The sequence below is a fragment of the Octodon degus genome, unplaced genomic scaffold, assembly GCF_000260255.1.
Source record: "Octodon degus isolate 3935 unplaced genomic scaffold, OctDeg1.0 scaffold00119, whole genome shotgun sequence".
NCBI lineage: Eukaryota > Metazoa > Chordata > Mammalia > Rodentia > Octodontidae > Octodon > Octodon degus.
The window spans coordinates 6,871,853-6,884,945 of NW_004524695.1; the positions used below are offsets into that span (position 1 = coordinate 6,871,853).

The window sequence follows — 13,093 nt, forward strand, 5'->3', positions numbered from 1 at the left end:
AGCTCACAACTTTGAAGCTAGCATAACTATATCTTAAGTAATAATTACAGATTATGGGTTTTTTCATTTAAATTATTGCTGTCTTGTCCATGTTCTTGGCTGACATCTACTATGGCATTTGTCCTCAGGTGCCAGTCACCTGGATATATATCCAGTTTTTCTAATTTGACATTTACCTACTTAAGGTTAAACAACTGACCCGCGCGTATAAACCAGGCCAGGATCTGAGGCTTGCGTAAGCTGTAGCTCCCAATGGTCAGAGGCGAGCTGAGTGCAAGAGCCTCAAGCTCTGTGTCCACCTGACCTCACTCCAGCACTAAGCCTCTCTTGGTAAAGAAGTGGATGTGCAGCAGCCTGAAAGGTAAGGTCAGCCTCCTCACTAATACACTGGCATGGTCTGTACAAGGTAATATTGACTGTTGGGTACAAAATTAATGCAATACATTAGTATTTAGTATTTCTGAACCACACTAAAATTAAAAATGGAAAAGCTGAGTCAAATGTTGGAAACTGGAGGACGATAACAGAGCAACGAAGAATACTGACAAGATAGCAGTATTGAAAAATTTATGCAACATTAATTAATGATGAGCAAGCAAAAACAAATTATTTTCTCGGCTGACAAAGGGGATCTGAAAGTCTTGGTTTACTGGTGGCAGTGTGGACACAGCACAAATGTGGGAGTGGCTCTGCTGATCTTGAGGCTGCCCATATCTGAGCGGCTAGTGTCTATGTCAGTATGCAAATGTGGCACTGTCCTTACCTCCAGATGCTCTAAGATATAGGGCGGGTTGGTCATGCCAAGCCTCAGCATCGCTCCCTCGGGAATCACATCCACCAGCTTCCACAGGAGTGTGGGGAGATCAGAGCCGGTATCTCTGCCGTAGGCCCCTGTGTCTTCGCTGGTCAGCCACACCTCACAAACGCCCTCTGGAATCAGAGGAGATAGTTAGCCAATCTGTCACGAAGCTGTCCACGCCATCGTGCAGCTGCTCACTCTTGTTAACGCAGTGCTTCCCCACATGCTATGCAGGCTGTCTGGCTATTCAACTGCAGAGAAAAGGCAGCTTATCCCACGGTGGCAGTGGGTTGATAGGTCCATTTATGAACACTAGGGAGTTGCCACAATGGTGTAAATTATCAGGGTGTCCTATGAAGTGATTAACATTCACAGCCAATTGGTTCAACCGTGCTTCCCTCGCAGCACTTCCATCATGGCGAGAGCTCCAGTCCCATCTCTGAGAACATCTATTGTCATGAATATCACAAGTCCTGGAACTAAACCGCCAATCCGCCCAACAGGGACTGTCAGCACTTAACTCACTAGTCTGTCTGTCATCAGCCAAAGGAAAAAAGTCAAGCAAAGTTAGGAATTAACTCTCAAATTATTAATAAAAATTCATTTTACCTATACCATTTATTAAATCTTTTTCATTTAATCAAAAACACTTCATTTTATTGCTATGCTCAAAAATATTGGTTGCTGCATAAATTATGTTGGAAACCCCATTTACTGACTCTGTACAACCTATTTTCCATCAAATAGGAAATGCATCAATATTTTATTGGTAGACTCCTGTCTTCAAAACTTATAGCTTGCAATAACATCTTTTCAAACATTAAGAAGGGATAACCCACTGTTATGGACTATTGAGTTATATTGACTTATTTTGCTGAATTTAAGTACCTACAATATTTGAACTGGCATCAAATATGAAAAGGTCATTTAAAGACTTCTCCAAATACAGCTTTTCTAACAACAGTGGAGCACCCATCTCTGACAAAACCAACCCAAAAAGGAAGATATATGTATGAAGTACTTTTTAATATTTATTTATTTATTTATTTATTTATTTATTTTATTTTAGGGAAGACTCTATAGGGCATTCAGGGTCTCACTACTAGATCGGACTAGTAGTGATCCGCCTGTTTACAGCCTCCCAAGAGCTGGGATTAAAAGCACAGGCCACCAAGCCCAGTCTCAACTGCCATCTCAGTGTGCCCTGGGGGCGGGGCCAGCACAGCAGGCCCAGGGATCAAACCCCAGCCCCTGCGCCTGCTTGCAGGTGTTTTAATCCACTGAGCTATTTGGCCGGCTCTTTAAGGACCATTTTGTATTGAAAAAATACATACATAGGTAGATACAAAATAGGATAGATATACAGTTACCTTCTAATAAGTCAATGAGAATAAAGGTCTGTATTAATAGTGTTTAGACAAGATATCATGTCTGTATTTTGCCCTCTGAATAACTACTATAAAGACAACAATATGCACTGTATTAATGTAACTGTCCTACTAACCTGTTTTGAAACTGTTTCATTGCTATTTTTTTCTCATTAAATTGAATAAAAAATTAAGAAGAAATATTCTTGGATCACCTATTGATGTTTAAAATAAAACACAGTAAACAGGAGGCATCCAGGTTTTCCTAGGATACACACAGAACCTTTCTGAACCCATATTCAATTGAAGGATTAGCCTATTTTAAAAGTCCAAATGATCTGCAGTGCTAAAATAAACATTGAAATGAGCCTGTGAAATTTGTTCATGCTATGTGATGCACTGCTTCGGGAGAACGCCAGCACATGACACAGGAACATAAAGTAAGACTTCAGCCCAGGACCAGCCTGATAGCTCAGCGGACTGAAGCACTTGCTGAGGCAGAGAGCAGCAGCTGGGGTTCGATGCAGCGAGGGGGCCGGGGGGCCAGCCACTGCACTCTGCCTCAGCAGGTGCAATCTGGCCTGCCCTTAAAACACATGGCTTTTATATGACTATGGACTCAAAGTTCACTTTCTTTAATATGGTCCACAGTTAGAAGACCTCCAGTCACTATTCTTTTCTATAGAATGAAAGATATATTTATTTTATCAAAAAGTCACCCAGCCCATATGAGAACATTTTTACTTTTCCCTGCCTGCTTATCTTTCTGAGATAAATAACTCCTACTCCTATACATACAACTAGAAAAGTGCAGATAGAAGGAAAAGCTTAGTTTCCTCAAATGAAAGAGTCACTGACTTAGCAATGAGACCAGAAGAGTAAAAACAAACAAGCAAAGACTAGTAAAAAATTTGAAAGTGCTTTTAGTATTTAAAAACCACTAGTACTATAAGTACATGGGCTTTCACAGTTGAAGTTAAATTTACAGATTCCAGAAACAATAAAAATTTGCTCAGTTTTCAACATTTAATAAAAAGCTTTATCTTCCACAAATATAGTATGGCATATCTATGGACTATCTAAGTCTTACAATTTTATAAACATTCTATGAACATAGAACAAATATTTTTCTATTTAAAAATGGATTACAATTAATGGTATAATCTCCATTTTAATAATATAGTCCATCAGACACTAGACTCAACCTTCATTTAAAAAAAAATTATCACAAAACCCATTCTAGGAAAAGAGATGGCTAAGTATCAACATAAACACATTTTAAAACATTCTGAAAGAGGTTATAAAAATAGGAAATTATCCATGATTTTCCAGTTACTGGCATTTGAGCAACACAATATGAATATTTTTAAGTGAAGAGAATAATTTTAATTTATAATTTTTCCATCCAAATGGTTCCATGTTATGCCTTATGTAGAGAAAGCAAGTTCCTGGAACAGTGCCTTGCTGTTGCTAGATGAATACAGAAAAGCAAAAATCACTCTGAATAGGAAGCAAAATAACATCCACGCAGAAAACACCAGTCTGCTCTTCAAACTGCAAAGGTGGGGACCAATAGCCCCCTGGTGGGCTGAAACTTCAAATTAAATCTCATAAAGAGGAAGCAGCTGTAATACTAAACAGCAGCAACAGGAATAACAGTATTTTATGACTCTAAGATCAAGGCTGTTAAAATTCTCTATGTAGCAACCTGGTTTAAAACACAATGAAAAGTCAAAGGTTGTACAAAATATGAAACCCCTGGCCTGAAGAACATCACCTCACCATTCAATCTAAAACTGTGTCAAAGAAGATCTTTCAGTTAACCAACTTGAGAAAACTGAGATTTTCGTAAGGTTACAAAGAGCATCAAATCTAATGAGTTGACCTTTCAATTGCAAGACACAGAATTATTTCATACTGCAGGTAAAGCCAAATGTGTAATCCTCACACGTGACAGCCTCTCTCCTGGGAAGACTTGTGATCCCTCACACTGCAAGTGGTTCCTGTCAGGAGAGACTTGTATACGGATTCCCCAGGGAAACAGAGGGTGGCAGTAATTACTAATGGACACATATGAGGACACACACGTGAAAATCTGCACACTTAATTGGCTATCATGATGGACAGAAGTGCTTGGCTAAACAGCTTCACTCTGTAAGAATTTCAGTTATAAAGCTATATTGCTTTGCATATTTATTCTTTTATTTGTCTATCATTATTAGGCCCTTACCTACATGTGCCCTGCAGCCCTTTCGGCTCATGATACATGTTAATTCATCATGAAACTTCTGTTACCAAAGTTGGACCATGACTAAGGTGTTGCAATGAGCCACTGACAGGCACAAGAAGAACGTCCTGAAAATCCTTACTGGTGGTAGAGGGTGACTTTGGAGAACACAGGCATCAAGCAGCAGCCACGCTAACCTCGAGCAGAGACGCCATTTCCAATGAGAAAACCCCAATCTGCACTGTAACCTGCACTTTGATTAATACATATCAGAAAAATAAACACCATAAAAATGAAAAAGTGAAGCAAGAAGAACTATGGTAAGTGAAAGCCCAATTAAAAACTTCCTATAAAAAATACAGGCCAGAGAGAGAGAGAAAGAGAGAGACAGAGAGAGAGAGACAGAGAGACAGAGAGAGAGACAGAGAGAGACAGAGAGACAGAGAGAGAGTGCACGTGCGGAGGGGGTGGTGGAAGTGGGCAAAATAGTAGACAAAAATCAGCTTTCTTTTCCCAGAAAAAAAATTTTCTTTTCCTAAAATTGTTCCTACACCTGATTTTGGTTCATTTTCCCAAAAGTGTCCAGTCTACTTCACTTTTGTCATCTATATCAGGTTTATAGCATCATCTACCATCTTTCAATGTGCTAATTTTATTAAAAGAAAAAACAAATATGGGGAAGGTACAAAATACACTGCAAAGGAGAAAACCCTAATAATATTTTTAGTTATTAGAATTCATTATTGTCCAAGAAATTACAGATCAGCCTATACAATTTGAACACATAGTAAACTCAACAGCGGTTTGAGGAGACCGGCCGAACAGCTCAACGGATTAAAGCACCTCTTAGCAGGTGCATGGGCTGGGGGTTTGATACCCAGGCCTGCAGAGCCGGCCCCACCCCCAGGATGCACTGAGACAGCAAGGTGGTGCATGCCTGTAATCCCAGCTCTTGGGAGGCTATAAACAGGCAGATCACTATAAGTTTGATCCAGTAGTGAGATCCTGAACACCCTGTACACCCTTCCCTAAAAAAAAAAAAAAAAAAAAAAAAAAAGGAACAGCTGTTTGAGTAATTTGAGATGATGGAAGATGAAAAAAGTAGAAAACATAAAAGTTAATAACAAGAGTGCCAGGGAGATGGCTCAGTAGAATAAGCACTTGCCTGGCAAGCACAAGGGCCTGAGTTCAATCCCCAGTTCCGCCAAAAAAAAAAAAAAAAAAAAAAAAAAAAAAAAAAAAAAAAAAAGAAGAACAATATGTATCTGACCAAAGAACTTCATAAAATAATGCTGGTGGAAACCACTGCATAGACAAATAAAACACAAAAACTGCCTACAAAACAAGGAAGACCAGAAAGATGTAAAGTATGTCCTACCAAAGCAGACAGGAGAACAAAATACATGCTAATAGTATAAACAATACTTGTGATATGGAACACATTGTTCTCATGCGTGAAAAATACCTAACGTGTAATGAGTTACAAATATCACAACAAGTATTACTAGAAGTACTATTTTTGTGAAAGAATTTCATTTGTATTCCCATTGTAATTTACACAGCAATTTATTTCTGACATTATTTTTTAGATTTAGTAAGCAAACAATTGATGTAGAAAATGCTAGTGTTTATTCCAATCTCTCTCTCTCTCTCTCTCTCTCTCTCTCTCTCTCCCTCCCTCCCTCCCTCCCTCCCTCCCTCCCTCCCTCTCTCTGTCTCTCAATATACATATATATTTCAATGTATTTGGTACAGGGTCTCACTACAATGCTTGGATTCATAGCAATCCTCTTGATTTTAGCCTCCCCAGTGCTGGGATTAAAGGCATGTGCCACCATGACCAGTCTCTGTGGCCAGCTCAGTATGCCTGGCACGGAATGTGGTGCCAGGGATTGAAACCTGGTCCCTGCAGTTGCCTAAGCAGTTGCTAAGTCCGCCAAACTATCTCGCTCTCATTACATATTTGATACTTCATTTTACTGACACTTTATTTTCCTGGTAAGTACAAACTGTATAACAGGAAGCTCCTGACAAAATAGAAGGACAAAGGAGGTGACAAGTATGGCCTGCCAAGCAGGAAAGGAATGCTAAGCTAAGCACACATGCTGTCAGTGTGAGGGACACTTGTGTATGAAACTGCTGTTGTGTATGAAAGCTGGCTTAGAGGGATAATTGAAGCAAAAATTATTTCTGTGATAGAATTTTGTTCATATTGTTATTCACATATGACTGTCATTACTTTCCAATTTTAAAATACATGTTCTGAAGCACTCTTTTTTTTAGACTATTAAACAGCAAAATATGTTGAAAACACTGGTATTTACTTTACAAATGAATTACATGTTAAAATTCTTTCTTTTTTTGCTAAAATTCAATATTTTGTTTTACTGATTTTTTTAAGTACACATTGTTTAATATAATATAATTCAAAATTAATAATTCCTCAATAAACATACTCTTAAAATATAAGTGTGGGCATCACATACACCCATAATGTTCCTTTTCTGAAAATTTACCTTGATATCCCTAGTATTTAACTTATCTATCTGATTATTTGCCTCTAGAGAGGGATGTCTCATCTTCAGTACAAATTGTCAACTCTAGCTACATTAATGACAACACAAAAATTTAACTAATTAGAAATATTTGGGGTCAACTGCAAGGGCACATATCTGTCATTTCAAATACGAGGGAGGCTGAGGCAGAAGGACTGCAAATTCAAGCTCATCCTTAGGCAACTTAATACGACTATGTCTCAAGATAAAATACAAAACGGCTGGGAATGTAGCTCTGTAGTAGAATACTTTCTTAGCATGTGGGAAGCCCTGGGATCCATTTCTAGTACGGGAGAAAAAGGGAAATGTGATAAAGGCTTCTACTTCTACACATGAAAGATTAAATGTTAAAAGGAATTACTTTCATACTTTAAACAACTAGCACAAATGGTAAAGTATATGACACAACAATCATCAAAGGTAAGGAAAAACAGACACAGGACAAAAAATGAACATTAAAGATAATCAATACCTTTTCTACACATCCATAATGAATTACATAAGAAAGGGGGCATGCCCATTAGCTCAGCTGTTTAAGTGACTGCTTAAACAAAGCAATCAGGATGCTGTGGTTTGATCCCCAGATCCTCAAGCAAGACCTGCCATGAAGGCATTCTGAGCCAGTCAAAAAACAAACAAACAAACAAACAAACACAAAACAAAAACAAAAACCAAAACAAACAAATAAATAAACAAAAAATACTTCTGAATTAGCTGAGAAAGAAATCAGGAAACCAATTCCATTCACAGTAGCTTAAAAAAATATACCTAGGAATTACATTAACCAAGAAAGTGAACAACCTCTACACTGAAAATAACTGCACAGTGAATATAGAAACTCAGAGCACCAGACAATGGCAAGACCTCCTCTATTCATGGATTGACAGACTTAATACTATTAAAATGGCCATATTAGTAAAATGATCTACACAGCTGCTGTAACTCCCATAGATGTATCAATGGTAGTATTCACAGAACTAAAAGTAGAAAAATAAATGGTATGAAAAAAAAGAACCAGAATGGCATTAACAGCCCTAAACAAAAGAGCAAGGCTGGCGGCATCACAAATCCTGATGTATAATTTTTGTAGAAACTATACTATAATACCACATTAGGAAAAGAGTGTGGTGGTGGGAAAAAAAGAGATACACAGACCAAAGTAACAGAGCGAAAGATGCAGAAACAAACTCATACCACTGTGGTCATTAGATTCTTAATAAAGAAACCAAAAGAAAAATAAACAAATAAAAATAAAAATAATACACTGGAGAAAAGACAGCGTCTTTAACAATGTTGGGAAAAAAAAACTTCCTATCTTTATATAGGCAAGGGAACTGGTCCTTTATCTCTCACCCAATAACATAAATTCAGCCCAAATTTGTTTTTAAAAAAAATGGGATCACATACTTGTTTCTTAATAATACCTGAAACTTTGAAACTGCAAAGGAAAGGACAAAAGGGAAATACTTGAAGCCATATATTAAGAATTCTTGAGTAAGATAATACTACCACCGGAAATAAATAAAAGTCACAAAAAGGGCTACATCAAATTAAAAGGTATTGCACAGCAAGGGAAACAACTACCAAATTTAAGAGCCTACAGAAAAGGAGAAAATCTGTAAGAATCTAGTTATTCTTTCAATAAAGGCCTGATATCTAGAATATATAAAGGCCTGAAACAAATTCAAAAATCCAATAATCCAATCACTAAATGGGCAAGTGAATTAAAGAGACACATCTCAAAGGGAGTACAAGTGTTCAATAAGTATATGAAAAAAATATTCAATAACATTAGCTATGGTTAGGAAAATGTAAAGCAAACGACAATGAAATTCTATCTTATTCCTATCCAAATGGCTATCACCAAGAACAGAAAAAGGAATAAATGCTGGTGTGGATGACAGGTGGAATGTAACAGTGCTGGTAGAATGTAAATTGATACAGCTGTATGGAAATAAGTATAGCAATAATTTAAACACTAAAAATAGATTAACATGTGACCCCACCATACTACTCCTTGGTATATATCCTAAAGAATTTAACACACTATAAGTACATTCACATACCCATGTTTTACTGTGGTACAATTCACAACAGGCAAGATTTGGATGCAGCCCAGGTGCCCATCAACAGATGATGGGATAAAGAAAATGTGGCATATATTCCCAATGTATTATTCAGCTTTGAAAAATGAAATTATGATGGCTGGGGAGACAGTTCAGTAGCATAAGTGCCTGCCGGGCAAACACAAGGTCTTGAGTTTGATACCCAGTACCAAAAAAAAAAAAAAAAAAAAAAAGAAATTATTTCATTTGTCCTATAACAGATGAACTGGAGATTATCAAATTAAAATAAGCCAGACTTTAAAAAAATTATTACAGGAGCTATGGAGACAGCTCTACAGTCTAAGCGCCTGCCTGCCAAGCACAACAACCCAGGTTCGATCCCCGGTACCACATGCCATGCTGGCCCTGGAACCCTGGGCATGCTGTGCTGGCCACCCGAAACCAGGTGTGGTAGCACATGCCGATAATTTCAGTGCTGAGGAGGATGAGACAGAAGGGTCACTAAGAGTCCAAGCTGCATTGCAAGACAGTGTACCAAATAAATCAATAAAAGATTTTAAAAAATAATTTTAAAGTATTACATGTTTTCCCTAACATATGCAACCTTATGAAAATAGAAGCCAGGCTATTATCAGACAGAAGGAAAAGAATGTGGGGACAAGACAGTGGCATACGGCAAGGTAACAAAGATCAATGAAAAGATCAAACTGCATTATATGGATATATGAAAATACCACACTATACCCAAATATTTTTTTAAATTAATAGGCACATAAAGTATATAAAAGTAAAACCCACATATTTTATAAAAATATATATTTATATATAAGTTTTTCTTTGTTTTTTGTTTGTTTTAAAGAACAAAAAGTACTGCAGTGCTGAGATTCTTGTAAGAAAAAAATGTGTGGTGAGCCCAAGATTTTCCAGAATGCTGTTTGGAGGAGTTTTCCAATGCAAAAAGGGGGAAGCCAAATAGAATCTGATGATCTTAAAAAAACTATAGAGATTGGATTTATTAAATCACATGATTAAATGATACAGAAAAGTAAGTTTCAGTGAAGCCCAGATCCAAATCTCAACAGACATCCCCTCAGTTCTTTGGGTACTGACCTTGGCATGTAAATCCTAAAGTTGGTCAAAGAAACATGGGACAGCAGCAGGCCACACAATCCCAAGAATCTACATGAGGCCCAGAAGAGCTAATATTGTCTCAAAGATGAAAAAAGACCTTGGAATACAGAAGTCAATGGACAGAATCATTAAAAAGATACTGCTGTAGTCATACTGAAATATTTGTGTTCAAGTAAAAATTGCTCTGGATCTAGGTTAAGACAGACTCAAAAAGATAAAACTGAAAGACAACTACAGGCCAGTTTCTTCAATGAACTTAAAGGCAAAAATCTTAAGCAGTTATTAGCAAATAGAATGCAGCATATTATCAAAAGACTGATATACCGTGATCAAGGAGGTTTCATCCCAGATATGCAAGGGTAGTTCAACATACGCAAATCTGAAAATGTAATACATCAACTAAACAGAAACAAGGTCAAAAATTACATGATCATATCAACAGATGCAGAAACTTCTGACATTACCAGTCTTATGGATAGGATAACCCACTACTATTATGGACTACTGGACTACATTGAATTATTTTGCTGAATTCACACACCTACAATATTTAAATGGCAATGGAATACCCATCTCTGACAAAGCTAAACAAACAAACAAAAAAAGGCAATACAAATGAAGGACCATTTTGTATCTGTATATACAAAATAGTTAGGACAGATATACAGCTACTTTCTCTTAATTCAATGAGAAGAAAGATTTGTACTAATAGTGTTTGGAGAAGATATCATGTCTGCATCTTGCACTATGAATAACCACTAGGAAGACAACAATATGCAATGTATTAATTATTGAAACTGTCCTACTAATCAGTTTTGAAACTGTCTCATTGCTATTCGTTTCTCAATAAAATTAATAAAATAAATAAGTAAAAACATAAAGGTCTTAACAAAATGTTGAGAGACCTTTCATACTGGAAAAAAAAAAGAATAAAACAGCTGTGATAGCAATATGAGACTTCAAGCTACTAAACAATGGTGATAAAAACAACATGTAGATCCATAGAATAGAACTAAGAATACAAAAACCTCCCCAGACACATTCAATTATTTAAATAGCAAAGGATCCAAAAGCATATGTTGGATTAAAGAAAGCCAAGTCAATAAGTCATGTGAGGAAAACTGGTTATTTGTTTGCAGAAAAACAAAACTGGACCTGTATCTCTTACCATACACCAAATTAAAACCAAATGGATTGAAGATCTAAGCAATAAAACAAACAAACTAAACTTTCTAGAAGACAAAACAGGTAAAACATTTGAATACACAGGAGTACAAAAAGTTCCTAAATAGAACCTCAATTACACAGGAAATAGCAGCAAGAATCAACAAATGGAATTATATCAGACTAAAAAGCTTCTGTACAGAAAAAAAAAAAAAAAAAGATTCAATCAGTAGACAAACTACAGAATGGGGAAAAAAGTATTTTGCCAGATAGCCATCAGACAGAAGATTAATATCTAGAATATAGAAAGACCTCAAAGAAATTAAACCTCCTACAATTAAAGACCCAGTCAAAAATCGGGCTAGAGAAATGGGTACTTCACAGAGGAACAAAAACAAATGGAAAACAAATATATGAAAAAAAAGTTTGATGTCTTTGGCCATTAGAGAAATACCATTCAAAATAACACTAAGATCCCATCTTACTTCGGAAAGAAAAGGTAATTACTAGAAAATCAAACAATAACAATAGGTAATGCTGGCATTGTTGCAGCGAAAAAGGAACTCTCCTATATTGTTGATAGGAATTCAAACTAGTGTAACTATCATGGAAATCAGTATGGAGATTTCTCAAAGAATTGAAATTGGAAATTCCATAAGACCCAGCTATCCTTCAGTAGATGTCTTTCCCAAAGTAATCATACTCCAGGAATACTTGCATGCCAATGTTAATAGCAGCACAATTCATAATTGCTAAATCCTAGAAGTAGTCTATATACCCATTAATAGATGATTACATAAACAAAACTTTATTTTTATATAATGGAATATTATTCATCTATGAAGCATGACAAAACAAGGAGGTATATGTAGAAAAAACAGATACACCTGGAAAATACAATGTTGAGTGAAATAAATCAAGTCACACAAGCTTAAATACCATATGGCATCCTTCATTTGAATGGGGCAAAATATAAACTAAGAAAATGATAAAAGACAGAAAGGGACAAGAGGAAAGATTTCGTACATTAGGGAAATGCTTTACAGGAACAAGGAGGCAAGCGGAAGGGAATGTGAGGGGACTACAGGTATGCCATATACAGGAACCTAATAACCCTAATCAATGCACACATTGTAAGTCATGACATACCCTAAGACAACAGTATGAACAGGTACCAAAAGAGGTGATTTGAGAACCACAGGAGGGGGTATAGGAAAGTAAGGGGAAAGGAACTTAAAAAAAAAAGTTGTAATACATACATGTAACCACTCCCTAAGATGACTGTAAACTGCATGAAGTACAAAGATACTCTAATAAAATTTCAATAAATTTAAATTTTATACATTTAAAAATAAAATAAAGATCAAGCTAATTTCAAATGACTCTACAGTAGAATAGAGCTCACAATTCTTTTTTTTTTTTTTTGCAGAACTGGGGATTGAACTCAGGCCCTTGCGCTAGCCAGGGAAGCGCTTATTCCACTGAGCCATCTCCCTGGCTCCAGAGCTCACAATTCTTTCAAAGAACATAACAAAATCCAATGCTCAAAAAAATAAATTTGAGGGCCAGCAAGATAGCTCAGCAGAGTAAACACCTGCTTAGGCAAGCACAGGGACCAGGGCTTGATGTTGGGCATCACATGTCCTGCCAGCTCTACCCCTGGGCGTGCTGAGCCAGCCACTGAAACTGGGAGTGGTGGGACATGCCTTGTAATCCTAGCACTGGGGAGGCTAAAAACAGGAGGATCACTATATCCTGAGTTGCCTAGTAAGGCCCTGTACCAT

General features: G+C 36.8%; 1 protein-coding gene across 1 annotated transcript in view; it reads right to left on the bottom strand.

Moving 5' to 3' along the window:
- The window catches only part of Cdkal1 (CDK5 regulatory subunit associated protein 1 like 1), a 732,899-nt gene that overhangs the window by 279,863 nt on the left and 439,943 nt on the right, over positions 1-13,093 (bottom strand). The window contains exon 9 of the mRNA XM_004640150.2: positions 764-930. Within this exon, the coding sequence (XP_004640207.2) occupies positions 764-930 (167 nt within the window). The remainder of the gene's footprint in view (positions 1-763; positions 931-13,093) is intronic.